This window comes from Myotis yumanensis, unplaced genomic scaffold (genome assembly GCF_028538775.1).
Source record: "Myotis yumanensis isolate MYYU_CA2020_CCGP unplaced genomic scaffold, mMyoYum1.0.hap1 SCAF_19, whole genome shotgun sequence".
Lineage (NCBI taxonomy): Eukaryota > Metazoa > Chordata > Mammalia > Chiroptera > Vespertilionidae > Myotis > Myotis yumanensis.
This window is the reverse complement of record NW_027223770.1, coordinates 11,641,918-11,664,444: the sequence shown is the minus strand read 5'-3', so window position 1 is coordinate 11,664,444 and position 22,527 is coordinate 11,641,918. Positions and strand designations below refer to the sequence as shown.

General features: G+C 40.6%; 1 protein-coding gene across 4 annotated transcripts; it reads left to right on the top strand.

Annotated features, from left to right (window-relative positions):
* ZCCHC8 (zinc finger CCHC-type containing 8) lies at nucleotides 1–21,141 on the top strand. Of its 4 annotated transcripts, XM_070399618.1 has the most exons (14): nucleotides 1–856; nucleotides 2,121–2,161; nucleotides 4,679–4,753; nucleotides 6,577–6,682; nucleotides 8,489–8,566; nucleotides 11,999–12,102; nucleotides 12,219–12,284; nucleotides 12,847–12,907; nucleotides 13,370–13,512; nucleotides 13,919–14,061; nucleotides 16,703–16,824; nucleotides 18,015–18,101; nucleotides 18,365–18,476; nucleotides 19,755–21,141. In XM_070399618.1, the coding sequence occupies exons 1-14, from the start codon at nucleotides 656–658 to the stop codon at nucleotides 20,534–20,536; spliced, it is 2,121 nt and encodes a 706-aa protein (XP_070255719.1). In that variant the 5' UTR covers nucleotides 1–655; the 3' UTR covers nucleotides 20,537–21,141. The 4 variants fall into 4 exon arrangements, with proteins under 4 accessions (XP_070255719.1, XP_070255720.1, XP_070255721.1 ...); XM_070399619.1 differs by lacking the exons at nucleotides 1–856; nucleotides 2,121–2,161 and adding an exon at nucleotides 1,151–1,168; XM_070399620.1 differs by lacking the exons at nucleotides 1–856; nucleotides 2,121–2,161; nucleotides 4,679–4,753 and adding an exon at nucleotides 5,424–5,486.
* The last annotated feature ends 1,386 nt before the right edge of the window (nucleotides 21,142–22,527 follow it).

The window sequence follows — 22,527 nt, the reverse complement described above, 5'->3', positions numbered from 1 at the left end:
GTTTGATTTTAGAGAGGAAGGGAGACAAAGAAAGACATTGATGTGAGAAATATCGATCGGTTGCTTCCCATCTACACCCTGATCAGGGATAGACCCCACAACTTAGGTATGAACCAGGCTCCAACCAACTTACCACCTGGCCAGGACTATCTAGCTAGTTCTTCATGAAAAAGTAAAACAAGCCCAATAAACTGAAATAACTATACAAGATTACAAAGGTAGTCCGTGGCAAAACTAAAGTCCCATAGTTGTTTGGCATGCACACCAGAATGTGTTCCGACTTTTCAGCTTTAGATGCATAACGAGGACAACCCATATTGTTTCAACACATTCTGATTTACTATAGCTTTGTTAACGTTTAATAAGGAGCAATCCCAGTATGCAATGCAAACAATAAGTTAAGTCAGTCAGAAACTACATGTCCCAGCATGCCATGCTCTCCAGCAACCTCGGAAGTGGGTATGAGGGACGCCATTGCATTTTGGTAGTTGCAGTCTCTCGGGACTGGCCCGCCCCTTTTGCCGCTTCCGGGGCCTACGTTTAAAGAAAACCTTACTGGGTGGCTTAGCGCCCTCGAGAGAGGTGCCGCCCTACGACCTTTGACCCCCGGCCCGGGTGTCCAGCTCCTCTTCTCGAATCTCTCCCACAGCCCAAAATGGCGGCAGAGGTGGATTTTGGGGATTTGGAGCTGTTCGAGGCGTTTGACCACCCAGAGGAGTCGCTCCCAAAGCCCGTTCACACGCGCTTCAAGGACGGCGACGGCGACGAGGAGGATGAGAACGGGGTTGGCGACGCGGGGCCGCGGGAGCGGCTCCGGCAGAGCGAGGAGACGATCGAGCGGCTCCGCGCCGAGAATATCCTTCCCGCCCGCTGGGCCCGGCGCCCGGGCGTGGGGTGGGGGCCGTGCCCCTCGGGGCGCGGGCGGAGATTCCACTGGGCCGGAACCCGGTGTAAATTTGTCTCGCCCCCTCCGGCGGGCTGGGAAGCGGGGGTTCGGGTTGCGTAAGCTGCCCCGGGGCCTCGGCGCCGAACCTCCCGGCGACCCGCATCCGGACTCGCTCCTCCCGTCACCCGGTCCGGGGCCGGCTTTTAGGGTCATTTCAGACTCTCGCCACTGCTCGATGGTAGACTTCCTGGAGTCGCCCGCTTTCGTTTTGTTTGCAGCCCGGTTAGTTACTGCGGTCCTGTTACCGTTGTGTATTGGGGGATACCGGGCAGTGAGACTTCGGCGTAGACCTCATTTATTTTTTACTTATTTGTGTGTGTGCCTGTGCAGAGCTAGTGGTCCCAAGATTAGAGTTTGGGGGCCTTGAGGAGTCGAGGGGTGCAAAGCGACATGGTTAATGGCCTGAGTGAGATTGGGGATTCGTGTTCAAGTCCTTCCACTTCGAAATCGCTTCCGAAGTGAAGGTGCGTTGCAAACCTGTAGGGAAAAGGCGCCAAATGTTTCCATTTGGCTTTATTTACCATGATGACGGCCTTTCTAGCAAGACTTGTTAGTGTGTTTATTTACGGTCTTAGGGATTTTTTAAGAAACTGTACTGGTATACAGTTTCTGTATTGGTTCGGGTGGGGTTTTTTTTCCTTTTAGAATTTTAAAGATCCCTAAAAGCGGTTGGTAAATTATCTGTTAAGGTTTTGAAGTCTGATTTTTTTTTTTCATGATGCCCTTTTCTTCAGTATGTTACTATGAAAAATTTCAAAATACAAAAGTCGTTACCAGTTTGTTGTGCCGCATTGACTTTCTCGCTTGTCAGGATGCTTTTGCCCTGGAACATTTTCCTAAGTGAGTGAGTGTTGAGCTGTGGAGGGGACACTGCTGTTTGAATAACGTTTTTGGTCCAGCCTGTTAGTCTCCTCTCAGCTTCAGGGCATGGTGCCTTTGCAATGTCTGTGTTGGACGGAATGAAAACTGTACTTGAATTTTTAGGTCCAAATGCCTAACCCTGCAACAGAATTACAGTATTAGTCTAAAGAAGCTCAGTAACCTTGTCATCTTCAAAGTAGTTGCGTGTCTTTTAACCGTATAACATTCTGTCACAAGTGAAAGTTAGTAGTTGAATTTTATGACCTTTATGAATGTTTAATGAGGGCTTATACTCCTTAACACGTAATAACATCAAGAACTTAAAAGAAAATTGAACATTCTGACTCGACCAAGGTATGAGATCTTGAAATTACACCATAGTAGTCCTTTTTAATCCTGATGTTAATATCTAATCATAGTTTCTTTATAAAAAGGGTGTTGAGGATTTTTGTATCATTTTTTTAAAATGTATATTTTTATTGATTTTTTACAGAGAGGAAGGGAGAGGGATAGAGAGTTAGAAACATCAATGAGAGAGAAACATCGATCAGCCGCCTCCTGCACACTCCCCACTGGGGATGTGCCTGCAACCAAGGTACATGCCCTTGACCGGAACCGAACCTGGGACCCTTGAGTCCGCAGGCCGATGCTCTATCTGCTGAGCCACACCGGTTAGGGCTTTTGTATCATTTTTATATGTTCAGCCTACTCAAATCAGAGTAATGATCCTTTTTTTTTTTTTAAACTTATGGGGGTAACACTTGAAATTCTCATAGTTGCATTAAACTGACTTTCTGGGCGGAAATATTTGTGGAACAACCCAGAAAATTTTGACTTAATGATCAGAACAGGCACATTGTCAACCCAGCTGGTTAGTCAACAAATGTTTCTGGGAACTCAGAATTAAAATTACAGTATTAATCTAAAATATTAGTTAAAGTACAGATATTTTCAAGCTTTCAGAATTTTGGGCTGCCTGATGCGTGGTATCTGCTGGAGTAACTAACTGGCTTCCCTGGTGACGAGAAGTTTAAAATTTTAGAATTTAGATGCCTTTCAGAATAACTTCCCTGTGCCCTACCTTTACTCGTCTATGTGAGCACCCTTTATGGATTTAAACTAATTTTTGGTTAGTTATTAACTATTGACTATAACTACGATTCCTCAAAAATCGTAATTTTTATATATTAAAATATACTTCTTTTTTTTTTAAACAAATTATCTCTTTTTGCTCAAGATTTTGAAAGAGAAACTTTTTTTTTTTTAATATATTTTATTGATTTTTTACAGAGAGGAAAGGAGAGAGATAGAGAGAAACATCAATGAGAGAGAAACATTGATCAGCTGCCTCCTGCACATCTCCTACTGGGGATGTGCCCGCAACCCAGGTACATGCCCTTGACCGGAATCGAACCTGGGACCTTTCAGTCCGCAGGCTGACACTCTATCCACTGAGCCAAACCGGTTTCGGCTAAAATATACTTTAGATAAGCACGTTTTCCAATAGAGTTGATTATTTAAACATTAAGCATTTTAAAGTGCATTATAATCACCTGTGTTCAAATGACTACGGTGTCATGGGTTATGCCAATTTATAAAAAGTAAACATTAAAATAATGAAAAAGGAATTTATTTTTAGAATTAGTGCCCTCCATAGTGTCTGATAAAGCATTCTACAGAAAACCAAGGAAGAAAAAGAAATAAAATTATTTAGGGGAAATTTGTACCCCAAGTCTCTTGGTTTGGATCAGAAGTTTCTCTATTTATCCAATTAACATTGCATTTGTTTGGTTTTTACTTTATGAGACATTTCAAAGAACATGAAAAGAAGAATCAATGCCCATTTTTGATCACTTACATTCCCAGTGACTATTTTGCCATATTTTTTTCTAATCGCATGCGCACATTTCACCCCAAATATTTTAGCATGTATCTTTTAAAAAAAATACTTTTTCGAGCATAACCACACCACCATTATCACACCTCGTAATTGTCATGATTTCCTTGGTAACATTCCCAGCCCAGTACCTACTCACATGTCCTCAACTGAACGTCTTTATAGCTGATTGTTCAAGCTGGGCTCCAGCCAAAGACCATGCAGTTACATGGGGTTTTACACACAGGATGTATCTTTTATAAACTGAAGTTTGCTCAAGTTGAAACAACTTTATATTTTAAATTTATTTCTCTACTTGATGAGAACAATTCCAAATACAGACTGATGTATTTCGTATAGATATATGAGGCAGGTGAGAAGGAATCAGAGACTCAACTGGTCCCAGGTTCCCGACAGGATGTATTGCAGTTTTCCAGGTTGCTTTTTTTTTGGCTTTGTTTTGCAGTATTTGAAAGTGAAATCCAGAACAGTATGCTTTTTCCATCTCTACTTTAAAATCTTGGATTTGAGATATTTCGTGCAATGTGCTCTGCCCTCCGAAAATAACCTATCCATTTATTTATAAAGTGTGTATTTTTCCTATATAGTTCTAAGGCAAATTCACTCTGATTCTTTTAGAAATATATTCTTGTAACCTGCTGGTTTACCCATTCCTTCCCTTCCCTCCCCCTCCCTAATTTACAAAGAAACAGCCATCAGGTAAAGAAACTTTGTTGTTGAAAACTGAAAGGTTAACTGTGGTTTTTAATTTTTTGTGATATATTTTAAAGACATGTTATGTAAGGGATACCTCTGTGGAAAACCGTTAAAGTAGGTAAAGTGGTGAAACAGATTTTTCCTGAGAAAACTGTTCCTGGTCTTATACGGAAACTATTATCTTTGGTACTTGGGAATTATATAGGTCATGTGTTTGTATGTATGTATGCAAGTTTTGCTTTAACTCTTCTAAGAATATGTTTTAACTTCTGTTTTAGTGGAATATTGGTGAACAACACCAAGTTAGATGGACCTTTGTTACAGATTCTATTTATGAACAATGTTATTTCAAAGTAAGTCATTTTCCCTTTTCTAAATATAATGAATTCATGTGCTTATGAAACAATGTCTTCTGTAAGAATGCTGTTTTCATTTGTACTTCTCCCATCTTTATTCTTTTACTTAAAATTTATGGAATCCTGATGAAGAGCAAGGACATTAGAATTTGGTTTCTTTCTTTCTGCATATCTGAACCTGGGCAGATCACTGACCCTCTCTGCATACCAGTTTCCTCACTGGAAACATGATGTTAATAGTGACCACCTCCTAGGTAGCTAAGTGATCACCTGTAAGACTCCAATAGCCTCTAATTCAGCGGTTCTCAACCTGTGGGTCGCGAACAATGAAAATACATCCTGCATATCAGATATTTACATTACGATTCATAACAGTAGCAAAATTACAGTTATGAAGTAGCAACGAAAATAATTTTATGGTTGGAGGTCACCACAACGAGGAACTGTATTAAAGGGTTGCGGCATTAGGAAGGTTGAGAACCACTGCCTAATTAAAAAAAAACACAGTAACCACTGCAACAATAATGTTAGCCATTTATCTTGCCACGTCAGGTAACAGTCTTCCCTGTTGGCTATCTTCAAAGCTTCCCCACATTATATATATATTTGTTTAATATATTTTTATTGATTTCAGAAGGGAAAGGAGAGAGAAGAAACATCAATGATGAGAGAGAATCACTGATTGGCTGGTTCATAGATCGATGCTCAGCTCTTGAACCACACTGACCAGGCATGATATATTTTTTAATATCAAAACTAGACCTTTGCAGAAAGTCTTTCAGCATGCTTGAGTCTAGTATGACTGCATTCCTGCAGTGCTTGCTAGTGCTCTGAAATGGTTTGAGGCCCTTCCTCAAAGATTGGTTCTAGACATTTCAGACAGTTGCTTGCCCCCTCCCATGTCACTTAATCACGTTCTCTTATGTGCTGGGTAAAGTGAAGAAGGAAGAGGGAACCATACATAGAGTGGTCCCCCTGGGGCAGGTCCATTACCTTCTTTGTCTCAGCAGAAGAGGAACCTGAGGGTCTGAGGGGAAGGGAAGCTGGGTGGTGAGTGTAGCAGCAGCCAGATGCCCGGCACAGTTGGGCTCGAACACCATTGTCACCTTCAGATTAGAATCGGCATCTACTCTAGCTTGCGGCAGTCTAACTTGCGCACCACCCACCTGCAAAAATCTTAGAATGTCAGAGCTAAAGAGACTTAACAGATCCTCGAATCAGAAGAGGAAGTTGGCTGCCCAACTGCAGCCTAAGCTGGGCTCCTTCGGGACCTCCCTCATGAGACTGAAGAAGTTTTATGAATGTGGTTCTAGAGCTGGAAAGCTGGAGGAAGTAGACCTCAGTAGTTTTGCTGGCATTGCATTTTTGTTTTCTTTTTCAAGTTTAATATTTATGCATTGAATTTCCTTATTGTGCATAGAGAGTCTCTGGGAGGAGGATGCGGAAGAACCGAATGCATAGGTTGCCTTTGTGTGGCAGAAATAGGTGGCTAACAGACAGGGTGGGAAGGAGCCATTTCATTGTGTAACCCTTTCACTTCTTTTGGATATGAAACTACTTGCGTGTATTATGAATTTAGAAGTTAAATACATGAAACTTATTTAAAAGTCCACTTATTCTTAGCGCACATGAGCCAAGCACTATGTTGAGTTGTAATTGTTTTGTGAACTTGGCACCAACTATAGATCCTGAGTTGTTACAGAGTTAATGATTTGATAAATCTGAAACAAAGTAACAAAAATGACACGTGGCATAATCTTGACTTTATTCTGTTCCTTGTTTTACTGTCTGAGTTCTGACCATTTTGTGCTCTCCTGCAGGCAATATCATCAAGAAATAGAGGAATTTGTATCAAATTTAGTAAGAAGATTTGAGGAACAGCAGAAAAATGATGTGGAAAAGACTTCCTTTAATCTTTTGCCCCAGGTATTTCAAACTTAAGAGACTTTAAGATTAGTAGATTATGCTTTTCACTGATAATTATTAGGCCACCAGGATCCTCTTAAATCAAAGCCAAAATGATGAAGATGGTCTGTTCCCCTCCAGTCTTTCACCTGGCTTCTTTCTCTGTGCTCCGCCCAGCAGCCATGGCTTTCTTTTGGATCGTGGCTCCTTTTCTCATGGGAGTCAGATTCAGACCTGACTGTATGAAAAGTTGAAGGCTTTTCTTTCATTTTCTAACTTGGACATGGGGATTTGTGTAGAAAACTAATTTTAGGCTCCTCCAAAGTCTATATTTCTTAAGTTTATAGAATATGGATTCTTTTTCCCTAAAGCCAACATGTGCCGTCCTTCCCCGCCCCCCCCCCACACACACACGTTAAATAAATAGCATGCCCAAATAAATTGGAGACATTTTACTCTGAATATTAGAGCATGAATTTATGTTTAAAAGATCAGAATTATGGCCGAAACCGGTTTGGCTCAGTGGATAGAGCGTCGGCCTGCGGACTGAAAGGTCCCAGGTTCGATTCCGGTCAAGGGCATGTACCTGGGTTGCGGGCACGTCCCCAGTGGGAGATGTGCAGGAGGCAGCTGATCGATGTTTCTCTCTCATCGATGTTTCTGACTCTCTATCTCTCTCTCCCTTCCTCTCTGTAGGAAATCAATGAAATATATTTAAAAAAAAAAAAATCAGAATTATGTTTGTGGGGCCTTTTTAAAATTAGAAATTAGCCCTGACCGGTTTGGCTCAGTGTATAGAGCATCGGCCTGTAGACTCAAGGGTCCCGGGTTCGATTCCGGTCAAGGGCGTGTACCTGGGTTGCGGGCACATCCCCAGTGGGGAGTGTGCAGGAGGCAGCTGATCGATGCTTCTCTTTCATCGATGTTTCTGGCTCTCTATCCCTCTCCCTTCCTCTCTATAAAAAAAAATCAATAAAATATATTTAAAAAAAAAAAGAAATTAAAGTGAGTCTCTCAGATAAGGATCTTGAGCTGTCTATCTGAAGTTAGAGAATAGTATTCTGATTAGTTAAATTTAAAATCACCTTTAGTTTTCACCTATATACAATTTTTTAAATATATATTTTTATTGATTTCAGAGAAGAAGGGAGAGGGAGAGCGAGATAGAAACATCAATGATAAGAGAATCATTGATCAGCTGCCTCCTCCACCCCCGCTACTGGGGATCAAGCCCACAATTCAGGCATGTGCCCTGACCGGGAATTGAACCGTGACCTCCTGGTTCACTCAACCACCGAACCACACCAGCCGGGCTATGTACAATTTTTGAAGATTCAAGAAATGGGAAATACAGTTAACAAGAAAACACTAATATTAACGTTTTGATTAAAGGTACACTTGAGAATATTTTGGTGGCTTGAGGTCAGTGAAGATGATAGTAGAATTGACTAGTAATATAAATTTACATATTTTAATCTTTCTGGTTATCTGATTTCAAGAGAAACGAAAGTCTGCCTTATCAGTTCAAATGTTGAAAGTTCCATAAATTTATTAACATGAAAGTCATAGTATATGCTAATGCTTCAGAAGTCAGTTTGTATATCTTTTTTAATTTTCCTACTTGTGAAATTTCTTTCATAAGCATTCCTACCTAGCTTAGCTTAACTCACCCTAGTTATGACCAAGTGAATTCAGACTTTTATATACCATAATGATACCATTGTGTATGTATTAGAAAATAAAGTGGGTGTGTCCAAATTGCTAATATTTGAGTTTTAAAGTTGCAACTTGGTTACCGTTTGTAATGTGTGTTTTTCTTTGTGTCAGCCATCCAGCGTTATGCTAGAAGAGGACCATAAAGTAGAAGAATCCAGTGCCATTGAAAACAACAAGGAAGCTTTTAGTGTAAGTTTGGACATTTTAGCTTTGGAATTCTGCAGGTACATGTTTCCTATCCTGTGTCAGTTGGGCAGCATTTAAATGATAATGTGGATAGTCACATGCCATCAAATGGTCACACATTCTTTCATTACATTTGTTACAAACAACCGTGTGGACTTCAACTTTTAAATACTATAGTTTGCTTTTTGATGACTATTTTATTGTGACCTGGAGGCACAGTCAGCATTGCCTGGAGGACTTGACTCATCCTGACCGACCTCTCTGTGTTTATTTTCAAGGACTTGGAGGAAGGTGTAGAAAACATGCTGTTGAACTTACAAATGGTTGAAGCTGAGAGGGGTACATAGTTAATATCACAGATGGCAGATAAGAAATTGAGAACATTTTAAATAGAAGAAGCTTAACAGGGACGAACCTATGCTTAGGCCTTTTCAGTACCTGTGCGGAATTGAGCAATGTCAATGCGATGCACTGGTGTGATTTTTTTGCAACTTACAATTTTTTTAAGATGATGCTGTAAGCCTGGGTTCTATGAGAGGAAGACTAGTTTTCATGTTTATGAAGTACTGTGTCCCATTGATCAACCACAGCTTTAAAAACATGGGGCTGCTGGGGTGATGAAAAGCCCACACATCTCATTGAAAAGATTTACAAGGGAGGTCACATCTCTACAAATGCAATGAAGGCTGTTATTTGCAAAGGTGTCATTTTAGGTCATCCTGTGCAGTGCCACGTGACAGAACTAGGCCCAGTGATTGGATTGAGAACACAGGCACATTTCAACTCAACGTTTAGTACGTAGGAATTTCTATCAGACCTGTAAAAAACAAAGTGGTTTGTCTCATTTTTAAAAAAAAGCGAATTCCGTGGTACTGGAGACAAAGACTGAGATGCTATCAGGCACTTTAAAGAAAGATTTCTGAATTTGAACCAGATCACTTTTCATTTCTCTTCTAAACTGAGATTCTGGGATTTAGTGGCACCTGCCTGGAAAATGGGAATTGTACACATTTGTTAATTTGATTCTTTATTTTATTTTGAATATATTTTTATTGATTTCAGAGAGGGAGAGAGAGAGAGAAACATCAGTGATGAGAATCATTGATCGGCTGGCTGCCTCTTTCACGCCCCCTACTGGGGATCTAGCCCACAATCTAGGTATGTGCCCTGACTGGGAATTGAACCATGACCTACTGCCTGGAACTCTCCTCTCTCAAACTGCAGTAAGGCTCACTCCCTCAAATTACTCACGTCTTGGTTTAGAGAGGCTCAACCACTGAGCCATGCTGGCTGGGCTAATATTGTTCTTTAATAAATACTAATAACTATTTACTAAATGCTCCTTTGTACTATGGACTGTTGTAGGTTTCAGGGACGTAGTAATAAAATTTTAAGAAAGCCAAAGTCCTTGCCCTCCTTGAATTACATTATAGCGGGGAAGGCAGTGCTCTGAAGGAAAATAAAGCAGGCTGAGGAGTTAGTACCTGAGGGGTATTTGGTTTATATAGTGAGTACTTGGTGACAGCCTCTCTAAACCAAGACGTGAGTAATTTGAGGGAGTGAGCCTTACTGCAGTTTGAGAGGAGAGTTCCAGGCAGTAGAAGGAAGTGGAAAGCCCGGGGCAGAAGTAAGCATACATTGCCCACTATACATAGCCAGTACTGCCTATTCTAAGCTCATTGCAGATGTTCCTCCTGAGGATACTGTCGTTCATTTCATTTTACAGATGAGGAAACAGATATGGGAACTAAGTAACTTGCCAGTAGCCCCTTAGCTAGGAAGTGGTGAAGTCAGGCTTTGCATCCATGCCTCTGACTGCACAGCAGATGATCTAGATCAGCGGTTCTCAACCTGTGGGTCGCGACCCCTTTGGGGGTCAAACGACCCTTTCACAGGGGTTGCCTAAATACATCCTGCATATCAGATATTTACATTACGATTCATAACAGTAGCAACATTACAGTTATGAAGTAGCAACGAAAATAATTTTATGGTTGGGGTCACCACAACATGAACTGTATTAAAGGGTCGAGGCATTAGGAAGGTTGGGAACCACTGATCTAGATCCTTACATTGCCTTCCAGGCCACAGTGAGGACTTCAGATTTTACTCTGAGTGAGATGAGAAGCCATTGGAGGATTTTAAGTAGAAATGGGATGTGATATAACTTGAATTTATAAAAGAACTGGCTCTCTGTGGAAAAGTCTGTAGCTGGTTGCATATGAAAGCTGGAAACCAGTTAAGAAGTTAATGCACTTATCACAGGTGAGATGAAATAGCTTAGACCAAGATGATGATGGCGGCGATAAGAAGTGACTTCTAACCTGCAGATGCTTTGAAAGTAGAACTGATCAAATATTTTGATGAACTGGATGTAGAATATGAGAATGAGGGTAGTCATAATGACTCCAGCTTTTGTCCTCGGCAACTGGAAGAACGTTGCTGCCTTTTCTGTGATGGGAAAGGCTGGTGGGAGGAGCAGGTATAGAGAGGATAGGGTTCTAGTGCGGTTTTAAATAGGTGAATTTGAGAAGCCTCTTACATGGCCAGTGAGGGCTGTCAAGTTGACACTGGCATATACACGGTTGGAGTCTAGGAGCAGTCAGATGACATTGGGGGTTACCAGCATTTAAATTATATTTCATAACACGGGTCTGGAATCACACAGAGGGGGACTAAGGGCTGGCCTTACAGAATGTAGAGAGATGGGTTATAAGAGAATGTTCTTATTCTTAGAAGGCCCATACTGAATTACGTAGGGGTGAAGTATAAAAATCGGAAACTGGAAACTAGGAAGTTTTTGTACTCATCTCAGGCCAGATAAAATAATGGCTTATACTGTGATGACAGTGGTGGTGACTTACATTGTTTACACGGCTCAGTAAAAAGTAAATCTGAAAAAAAAATGAGAGTATGTGAATGAGAGGGAAAACAGATGTGCATACTAAAGTGTCAATTAACAATTGTTAAGTCTAGATGGAGGGTACATGAGTGTTCACTATACCATTTCTTCAACTTTTCTGTATGAGATTTTTCCCAAAAAAAAAGGAGGGAAAAGAAAAGACTGGGAGGAAAGGAAATGGAATCAATACACAGACCACTTTTCTGAGGGCCTTGTTGTAAGGGAAACCGATATGGGGAATTGGAAAGAAAAGGGAGAATTGTGGGCAAGTTTTTATTTTTTAAGTCTGGAGAGGGTACAGCTGATAGTAATGATCCAAAGAGAAAATGCTCAATAATCGTGGAGGCATAGGGAAATATAAACATGTAGCTTTTACTTACACATCAAAATCTGGCTCCTCTAACGAGGGAGTTGATTATTTCTAATAACTTCATCCAAAATAAATTGTTAAAACAATTAATCATAGTCTTACATTACTCAATGTCTTCTTTTTCCTGCTTCAATAGCAATATTTTTTGACTTGTTTTCTGCAGGTTGTAGGAAGTGTCCTGTATTTTACTAATTTTTGCCTTGATAAATTGGGGCAACCGCTACTAAATGAAAACCCTCAGCTTACCGAAGGATGGGAAATACCCAAGTATCCTACATAGTGAATGAAGATCTTTTATTCATCTTGCCATTAAGTTCACCTTTTAAAAGTTTTACCAAATTTTGCAGACAATGATAACCATTCCTTAATAAAATGTACTAAAGGTACCAGCAAGTCTTCAGCCACATTGTTTCTCTAGAAGGGCAAGAAATACAAGTAAAGGCCAAAAGGTTTGTGTGGGAGTTGTTTTTATTTTGTTTTCTGCTTTAAAAAAAAAAAAAAAATCATAAACTCCTTTAGCTCGAAAAGTTAATATTCTTTATTGCTGGCTTACTGTAAATAAATTAAAGATTAAGCTATATTTTTAATATAGAGACCTGTATTAAATGTTTAAATTGGTATTGATTGAAATTCATTGGTTCATGCCTAGTGTGTCTGGGTGGGTGGAAAGGTTTAAATTGTTGCTGTCACTGTGATTGCTGCCTTAAAACCATCTGCCCCTTTCCATGTGGCCTAAAGGAATATGATCTGTTTGCCTTGGTGCTTTTGGTACGAACCACTGGCAAAACTCAGAGGGAACAGATCAATCAGGAGCATCCAGTTCTTGGTTAAAAGTGCTGTTGTTTAAATCACCAAGTACGGGAGCTGAAAGTGTATCCATTGCAGATTTTAGTAATCTGTCATCAGTGTACTTTCTAAGTTCTGGTACACTTTGCTGTCATCTAGAATTTTATCGATTTGCTTATATAGTTTCACTTACATTGTGAAAATCTTTGTTTTTTGACCAAATAGGCCAAGGCCTCACTGTTTCAATTGTGGTTCCGAAGAACATCAAATGAAAGATTGCTCAATGGTAAAGTTTTTTCCCATGAAAAAATATATCTTTGAACCAGAGCTTTCTAGTGTTTTCAACATATTTATGGCATTGTGTGATATGAAGAAACTTCCTCTGTTAATTTCCTGTGGTCTTGGATTTTGAAAAATTTACTTAAATTCTAAGGTGTTAGATTGTTTTAAAACTTGATTACAGTGCTCTGTATTTGAAATGAATGGAAGATTATTAGTTAATTTTTAGACAATATATCTTTAAAACTTAATTTTATGTTATGGTAATACTGAGGTAATAAAACATTAAAGTGACTGCTTCTCTTTTGGGCTTATTTTTCTAAAATATCCAGCCTCTTTTATACTTGTTCCTTATACATTAAAAACTAAAATAATCTGCTTGACCTAAGCAAAGTGCTTATATTTATTTAATTTCTGAAATATTTCTGAAGTGCTTGATACCATTCTTTTCAAATACATTACGATTCAGCCTCGGAATGCTGCTCGAATAAGCGAAAAGAGAAAAGAGTACTTGGATGCTTGTGGTGAAGCAAACAATCAGAACTTTCAGCAGCGGTACCATGCAGACGAAGTCGAAGAAAGGTTTGGAAGATTCAAGCCAGGCGTTATTAGGTACTTGTTGTCAGTTTCCTATAGAATGCCATTTCTGTTTCCCCAGTATTTGAGACATTGTGTATTTAGGGTAATTATCATTATGTAAGTTTTCTCTAGCAGATAATATACATCAAGTCATTTGAAAACGTTCATTGAAATCTTAACTACAGGGTGTCTCCCCAAAATGTATACATACACTTTGAATAATTATAAAGGTGGTGTTTATTAAAATACATTTCATTTTCAAAATGTAATAGAATCTCCAGACGTTGTGTGTATACGTATTTTGGGAACACCGTGTATATATTTGATAGACACCATGCCACATGCTGTGTAATGTAAGAATTATTTTAAAACATTGGAATAGTGTGTGTTTTCATCCAAACAAGACAGTATTTCATCTTCCCTTTTTCTTTATACTTAGTGAGGAACTTCAGGATGCACTTGGTGTGACAGATAAGAGCCTGCCACCTTTTATATATCGAATGCGCCAGCTAGGATACCCACCAGGATGGCTCAAAGAGGCTGAACTGGAGAATTCAGGGCTTGCGCTCTATGATGGAAAAGGTAATATCAGGTTAGATAAGTCACCTTCAGTGTTGTCTATTTTTTTAAAATTAAGAAATCGATAAAATGTGATAGGAATGTCTGTCTTCTTTAGTGTGTGCTGAGTTAACAACAACAAAAAATAACATGATGGCATTTTCTTTGGTTTGCAAAGAAGGAACTAAAATCTCACTATGAATTGTCGGATGGTTATCTAGACCTGTTCAATGACTGCCTAGGCCAGAGTACCAACTCTCCAGCTAGTGCCCCTAAGTCCTTGCCTTTCTCAGTAATGGTAACAGATATAACCACCAATACCAGGAGATCTATAAAAGTTAAAATATATATGGCCTCGCCCTAACCGGTTTGGCTCAGTGAATAGAGCGTCGGCCTGCGGACTCAAGGGTCCCAGGTTCGATTTTGGTCAAGGGCATGTACCTTGGTTGCTGGCACATCCCCAGTGGGGAGTGTGCAGGAGGCAGCTGATCGGTGTTTCTCTCTCATCGATGTTTCTAACTCTCTATCCCTCTCCCTTCCTCTCTGTAAAAAATCAATAAAATATTTTATTTATATATATATATATATGTATATATATATATATATATATATGGCCTCTTATAATCTAGAATTCCTCTCTTAGATATCTACTCTAAAAATATTCACACTTGTGCATAGGGGACTTGGGTGTGTATATATTTTTGCATTGAACATGATAGTAAAAATTAAAAACAACATGAAGTCCCCACAGGAGAATGGCTAAATAAACCCCAGTAGATCTGGGCTGTGGAATCCCTACAATATTTAGAGTGGAATAAACCTGTATGAGCTGACATGGCAAAATCTCTGTGCAATGCCAAGTGGAAAGCAAGTTTCTGGATTACTTACACACTGCGACGTCATTGATCTCATGTTGTGAAAAGAAAGAAATCCACGTGGATGAAACAATCCTGTGTTTTCTCTAAATACTTATTTATGTAAAATATTTTTAAAAGATCTTGACCAAGAATCATCTAGATTTTAGGGTTTAGCCCCATAGATGCCTTCCCTGACCACCTCATTCACCCACTGTCCTCCAGTTTTTCTCACCGTGCCCTGTGTGCTTCCTTCAGACCCTGTCACCGTTTATATTTATTTCTGTTCTACTTGAGTGGTATATATTTTCCCAACTAGATGGTAAGGTTTACAATTGCTAAAACCATATCCATTGTACTCAATATATCCCCAGCATGTGGCACAGTGCCTGCCTGGCACATGGTAGCTAGTAAATAAATCTTTTTTATAAAATGCAAATGTCTGAACCAATATTCAGCAGACATAACAGTGCTTATCCATAACTGAGACAGGAAAAAGGATAGGATACAGATTTTAGTTTTATCTCTAATGCTCTAAATATTTTTAAATGAAAATGTTTCTATATATTACTTAGGCAATTAAAAATAAAAGTGTTTTTAGAAAATTTATCACGCTTCCTCCCCCTTCTCAAACAATACCAAAGAGGTATTTAGCACAGTCCTTTTAATAAATCTTCAGGTCATGCTAATATTCAAACTCTTTTCTTTTTTAGCTTATTTGTTTGGGTAGGGATTCTTTGGACAAAAGGCTGTGGATAATTCAGAATTTCTTAAATCTATTTATTTATTTATTTATTTATTTATTTTCATTTGTCTAGACCAGGGGTGGGCAAACTTTTTGACTCGAGGGCCACAATGGGTTCTTAAACTGGACCGGAGGGCCGGAACAAAAGCATGGATGGAGTGTTTGTGTGAACTAATATAAATTCAAAGTAAACATCATTACATAAAAGGGTACGGTCTTTTTTTTTTTTTTTACTTTTATTCATTTCAAATGGGCCGGATCCGGCCCGCGGGCCGTAGTTTGCCCACGGCTGGTCTAGACCATGCATGCAGAAGAGATGAAATGGCTATTCCATCTCAATTGACAATGGTCTAATGTTATTTTATCCCATGCATATAAAATCTCTTTATTTTTATTTTCTTTTTTAAAAATATATATTATTGACTTTTAGAGAGAGATAGAGAAATAGAAACATCGATGACTGAGAAACATCATCGATCAGCTGCCTCCTGCACGCCCCACACAGGGGATCAAGCCCGCAACCTGGCATGTGCCCGGACCAGGAATCGAACCAGTGGCCTCTTGGTTTGACGCTCAGCCGCTGAGCTACACTGGCCAGGCTATTTTTTATTTTTTAAAATCCTCACCTGAGGATATGTTTTTATTGATAATAGAGAGAGAGGAAAGGAAATGGAGGGAAAAATAAAGAGAAACATTAAGAGGCCAGACCAGACCAGGAATCGACCCTGAAACCCAGGCCTGTGCCCTGACAAGGGGAATTGAGCCAGCAACCTCTCGGTATGCAGGACGACACTCAACCAACTGAGCCACTCCAGCCAGGTGCAAAATAGACTTTTAAGCAACCCATAGAAGAACCAGATTTGCCAGATATTAAATATTTTATCAAAGTAACACGTGCACGTTGTTGAACAGTTCTGACCTAGTGGTTTGGACATACTGTGATTAAAGTCCTTCTCAGAATAATGCTCTTGCCATGAAGGTAAGCACCCTCCAGGTCTGCTTTTGGTCTGGAGAGAGATTTGTATTAGCATCTAGCAATATTAACCCTTTTGATGGTCTGTGATAGATGCTGCTGATGGGGAAACAGAATCTGGAGAAATACAGCACAATCAAAATGTCACTTATGATCTCTCGAAATTGGTAAACTATCCAGGTTTTAATATATCTACTCCCAAAGGAATTCCAGATGTAAGTGTATTGTTTCTTTATTCTTATGAGCTGTGTAAATTGTTCAAAATGTTAGCTTTGTTTAGCAATTACTGTTACATAAAGAAGTAAATGTGTTTAACTTTTAAATTTTCTTTATGTTGACTAGAATCTTAAGTGAAATCTTATATACCTTAAAAAAATGGTGGTGGTTTTTTTTTTTCAAAGTAAAATTTTTCATCTTATATGAGAATGATTTCTACACTTTTTTTCCGACTCTATGTTTCAAAATTCAACAATTAACTCTTGTGATGGTGATGGTAGCAGCAGTATTTTAATTTAAAAAATGCATGGGCTAAATTAAGGGCTGAATTGCCTGGCACAAGCCATCAGAGCCTCTGAAAGTGGATCCAAGACCCGGCCCACATGGGAATCCCCTTGCAGCCTCATAGGAAATGCACATTCTAAGTCCCTTAGACTTAATGGACTCAGTCTCTGGAACAGCCGTGGGCAAACTACGGCCCATGGGCCGGATCCGGCCTGTTTGAAATGAATAAAACTAAAAAAAAAAAAAAAAGACCATACCCTTTTATGTAATGATGTTTACTTTGAATTTATATTAGTTCACACAAACACTCCATCCATGCTTTTGTTCCGGCCCTCCGGTCCAGTTTAAGAACCCATTGTGGCCCTCGAGTCAAAAAGTTTGCCCACCCCTGGTCTGGAATCTACAGGTTTGACAAGAGCCCAGAGTGATTCTTAGTAACAGTCACTGTTGAATGTGCTATTGGTGATGAGAGAGAAACGTGGGACCTTAAAGATGAGTAATCAGTTTTGAAAGGGAAAGAACAGAAGATAGAAAACAGCACAAGTGAATGTGTCAGGAGGAATGAGCAGTGAGCAGTCAGGAGAGGGTTGAGCCAGCCAGGCCGGATAAGAGCCCTTGTTGGTACTGCTTGTAACTTCTTCCTGTAGTAAGCAGGACGTTTTGGGGCCAAGTGATTTTTGTCAAGTAGCTCTTAGTATTCAGTCCTGACTGTTCTGTAGGCAGAGTTGAGGTTTTTCTTTCCTTCAATGCACCATTATTTTCATTAATTCCCCCAAAAAGGAAAAGTCACGTATGAAGCAGAAATGTAATTTGATACCTCCACTTTACCTCCTTTGAACAGAAATCTCAAAGCATGGCGTTTCCTAGGTACACGCTTATTCCTTCCTTCTCTTCTCGTCGTTAGGAATGGAGGATGTTTGGTTCTATACCAATGCAGGCCTGTCAGCAGAAGGACGTGTTTGCCAGTTACCTTACTTCAAACTTCCAAGCGGTAAAGAGACTTTCAGAGTCTTCTATGGAAACGTATTGCATGTGGCTGTGGGATTCTGTAATGCGTTAGCATCTTATTGCCTTGCTTGCTCTGTATAAAAGCTCTTGCTCTTTCCTGGTGAATCAAAAGGAAAAGGTAGCTGCATTCGCCAGTGACATGGACTTGGTTCTGGATTGGTTTTCTGCGTCATGTTTAAGTGAAGGGATGGATGAAGTTTCATTTCTTGTCTGCACGCTGTAACTGTGGTTTGGTTCCTCCGTTAGCCGAGTGTGAGGTCTGGCTCCAAGAGGTCTTCGTCTCGGTCCAGCCCTTGTAGTCCAAAGAAGCAAAAGGGGAACAGCTCGGGTTCCCCCGCGGACATGGAGCTCGACTCGGGTAGGTTTCACCTCATCTTGTGATTTTATTGAGAAGGTAGAACAAATTCGCATGCTCCTGAGTTCCGTAAGAAAGAAGAAGCTCTTTGTGAGCACCAACTAAATAGTAAATTTTATTCTTGGAGATCCGAGCATCACCACTGTCAGCGGTTAAAGCTGGGTTGGAAGACATACTTGGTCTGAGAGATGAATGGGCGGTGTGCTGGGTTCCTGAGTTAGGCAGCCCTAGATCCCTCATCACCTCCTCTTCCCCCCCCCCCCACCCCCCCCCACCCCCTGCGCCCCAGCAGTCCTGCACTGGCCTGGGCCCTCGGATAGGGCAGTGCTCGAAGACCAGCAGTGGCAGCTTGGTCCAAGGAAGTAGGCAGAGCCGAGCCAAGCTTCCCCAGTTATTCTTCCCAACTGTGTTGTGTGGTTTTTTTGTTTTGTTTCTAATTTTTATTGAATTTATTGAAGTGACAAACAGGAATGGCCTGAAATAATGTAGTGACTATGACAATCTTCAGGAAAGGGTGGACCCCGGAGAGCCAAGGACCTGGGTGCGGCAGAAGGAAAGGAGGACTCTCAGATGATCAGCAGGGTTCAGTTTTGGAGTCTTTAGCCAGATACTACTCGTGCTGCCATTAGCGAGAATAGCAAATAGGAGAAGAGTCCAGATTTTGGAAGAAGATCCTTTGTTTTGCACAGGTTGGATCTGCTGTGTGTGGGGGACAGCCAGCTGGTGATGACCAGTGACCTTGTGATGACATGGTGATGACCATGTGAACCCACCGGTCAGGCAAATAGTCTAGACTAGAGACACAGAATTAGAAATAAGCCCGAGGGTTGTCTCTGCCTCGTCTGCCTACCTTTGTCTCTTCCTGCCTTCCACACACTCAGCAGTCCAGCCAGCCTACATTTCCAGCCAAGCGTTCTACTGCATTCTTTCGCGAATTCCATCTTCAGCTACAGGAGACAACCTAGAAATTATTCTGTGTCTCCATGCTGTTGTTCATAGTGTCTAGCTCTAACATGATGTAACAGCATGAAAACATTTGCCAAGGGGTTGGTTAATGTTCCTGGCACTGGAAGGTCCCGTAGCTTCCCCTGCAGGTGTCCCTGTTTTCAGGTGGCTTGAGGATGAGGTGAAGGTCAGGTATGAGTATCCACAGGGTTTTCCCCTTCAAGCCAGTTATTTTCGGCCATTGAATCTCTGACTATCCCCAAGTTCAAGTAACACATGTTTGTTAGTACAGCCAAGTGCTCTGACAATGAAAGTTTCTTGCCTTTCTTATTGCAGATGCGGAGGCCCTGCATGTATCTCCGAGTGGGAATGCTACTCGGTTTCAGCCACCCTTGCCCCCTAACACTCCTCCACTACCACGGGGAACTTCGCCCACCTTCATTCCTCCGCTCCCCAAGGGCACCCCACCACTGACTCCCAGTGACTCACCACAGACCAGGACAGCACCTGTGCCTATGGAGGAGGACACGCTGACTCTGGAAGAACTCGAAGAGCAGCAGAGGCGGATATGGGCAGCCCTGGAGCAGGCTGAGAGCGTCAACAGCGATTCTGACATTCCTGTTGACACCCCTTTAACTGGAAATTCGGTTGCCTCTTCCCCTTGTCCAAACGAGCTAGAGCTGCCTGTCCCAGAGGGAAAACCATCTGAAAAGCAGGTGCCAGATGAGCCTGAGCCCGAGGAACAGGACACTTGTGCAGAGAAATCAGAAGTTGAACATCCAGAGAGTCCAGAGTCTGAAGCGACATTGCTTTGTCGGCAGGACAAGGAGGAGTCTGCCGAGGGAGGCTCTGAAGGTGCGCCTCTCGAGGACGGCAGTGTGGTATCGAACTGTGACATCAGGAACGGAGGCAGCCAGAAGCTCCTGCCCCTGGACCCCAGTCCTTCCACAGCCACTAAAACTCACAGTCCTATCCCTGACATGAGCAAGTTCGCAACTGGAATAATGCCATTCGAATTTGAGAATATGGCAGAATCGACTGGAATGTACCTCAGGATAAGAAACTTGTTAAAGAACTCACCCCGAAACCAGCAGAAAAACAAGAAGACTTCGGAGTAACTGCTTGACACAGCACCAAGACCTAGTTCATGATCTACACCTTTGTGTCCTGGTCACTAGTACCAAGTGGACAGATGAACCGTCTTCCTGTTTGTCCCTCCCATGTTTAAAAATCTGTCCGAGGCTTATTTGTGGCTTAAAGTCAGGCCTGTTTTAATGAATGGAAAGATCGGGCTCGCTGGCTTACCGTATTTTATTCTCACTGCTAACAGTGTGGGGGAATGTGAGTATAGAGGTTTAGAGGTAGTTTGCTTATACTATTTTTGGGTTGTGAGTGTCCGTGCAGAGTGATGGTTTTTATCGTCTTTTGTACATTGTTTTCCCTTTCTACATTTTGCTAATTATCTTGTATATAAGTTTAATAGATCACTTTTTTAAAGAAAAAATTCTAACCATTTTAAATTCACATTTCAACTTCGACAACCAAATGAGAAAAATCAGGGATGAGCAGCTTTATCCCACTTGGGGTATTTTTGTAAGTGATTTACATACATCAATTTTAATGCCCCTTTTATTTTTTTATAACTTCATTCTTCATATAAGCTTGCGACACAGGTATGATCGATCGTCTTTGTGTACAAAGGTTTAATAAATTAGTTTTCAAATACATAATCTAAGACTTTGAATACAAAAAAGTGATTCACAGTTAAATTAGTAAATAAAACCCTGTAAATTTGGAACTAAATTATGTGGTTGTAAAAATTAGTGGAACTATAAATGGAAGAAAAAGCAAAGGAAATATAAGAAATTGGAAAATGTGGGTGTTTTCAGTGGTTTTCAACCTTAAATATAAAGGAGCAGAATCTTTTTTTTTTTTTTTAATATATTTTATTGATTTTTTTTTTTTTTTTCCAGAGAGGAAGGGAGAGAGATAGAGTTAGAAACATCGATGAGAGAGAAACATCGATCAGCTGCCTCCTGCACACCTCCTACTGGGGATGTGCCCGCAACCCAGGAACATGCCCTTGACCGGAATTGAACCTGGGACCTTTCAGTCCGCAGGCAGATGCTCTATCCACTGAGCCAAACTGGTTTCGGCAGGAGCAGAATCTTAATCATTTTGAAAATAATGGAGAGCAGCTAGCCTTTGTACCAAAAAAAAAAAAAAAAAAATTCTGGACTTGAACCCCAGGATAAACAATAGTTAAAAGTAGAAAGTAGCCCTAACTGGTTTGGCTCAGTGGATAGAGCGTCAGACTGCGGACTCAAGGGTCCTAGGTTTGATTCCGGTCAAGGGCATGTACCTTGGTTGTGGGCACATTCCCAGTAGGGGGTGTGCAGGAGGCAGCTGGTCGATGTTTCTCTCATCAATGTTTCTAACTCTCTATCCCTCTCCCTTCCTCCCTGTAAAAAATAAATAAAAATATATTTTTTTAATAAGTAGAAAGTTGACATAAAAAAATTGCTTTTAATTATCAGGTCTATAAGAGCTGAAACAATGGGTGTGTGTGTGTGTGTGTGTGTCCCCTTTTTTTTAATTTATTGATTTTAAAGAGAGAAATATTGAATTGTTTCACTTATTTACACAGTCATTGGTTGCTTCTTGTGTGTCCCCTGACCGGGGACCAAACTTGCAACCTTGGCGTATGGAGACAACACTCTAATCAACTGAGGTACCCCACCAGGATCTGAATCTGTTTTTTGCGGGGGGTTTTATCTTTATGTGCAATACTATTACATCTTTATAGTCAAGTTCATGAAAATAAATATTTAAGTGATCTTGAACTATTAGTCTCAGGTAGTACAGGGTGGGGCAAAAGTAGGTTTACAGTTGTTTGTATGAAAAATAATCCAATAATTAATAAATAATAATACAGGAATAAACTCACATACACTGTAAACCTACTTTTGCCCCACCTGGTACTATCCTGCTCTTAGGCCAGCAGAGGGAGCAAAATAGAACCATTCTGGCTTTAGTTTTCATTTTGAGAACTTCAGTCATCCGATTGCTCTATAAACAGTAAAGGGAAGGGCAATTATATATGAAAGAG

Coding starts and splice junctions, on each gene's coding strand:
- ZCCHC8 (XM_070399618.1), top strand. CDS start 656: ATGGCGGCAGAGGTGGATTTTGGGGATTTGGAGCTGTTCGAGGCGTTT. Junction 13,513..13,918: donor TTCAAGCCAGGCGTTATTAG/GTACTTGTTGTC, acceptor CTTTATACTTAG/TGAGGAACTTCAGGATGCAC. Junction 18,477..19,754: donor GGACATGGAGCTCGACTCGG/GTAGGTTTCACC, acceptor TTCTTATTGCAG/ATGCGGAGGCCCTGCATGTA.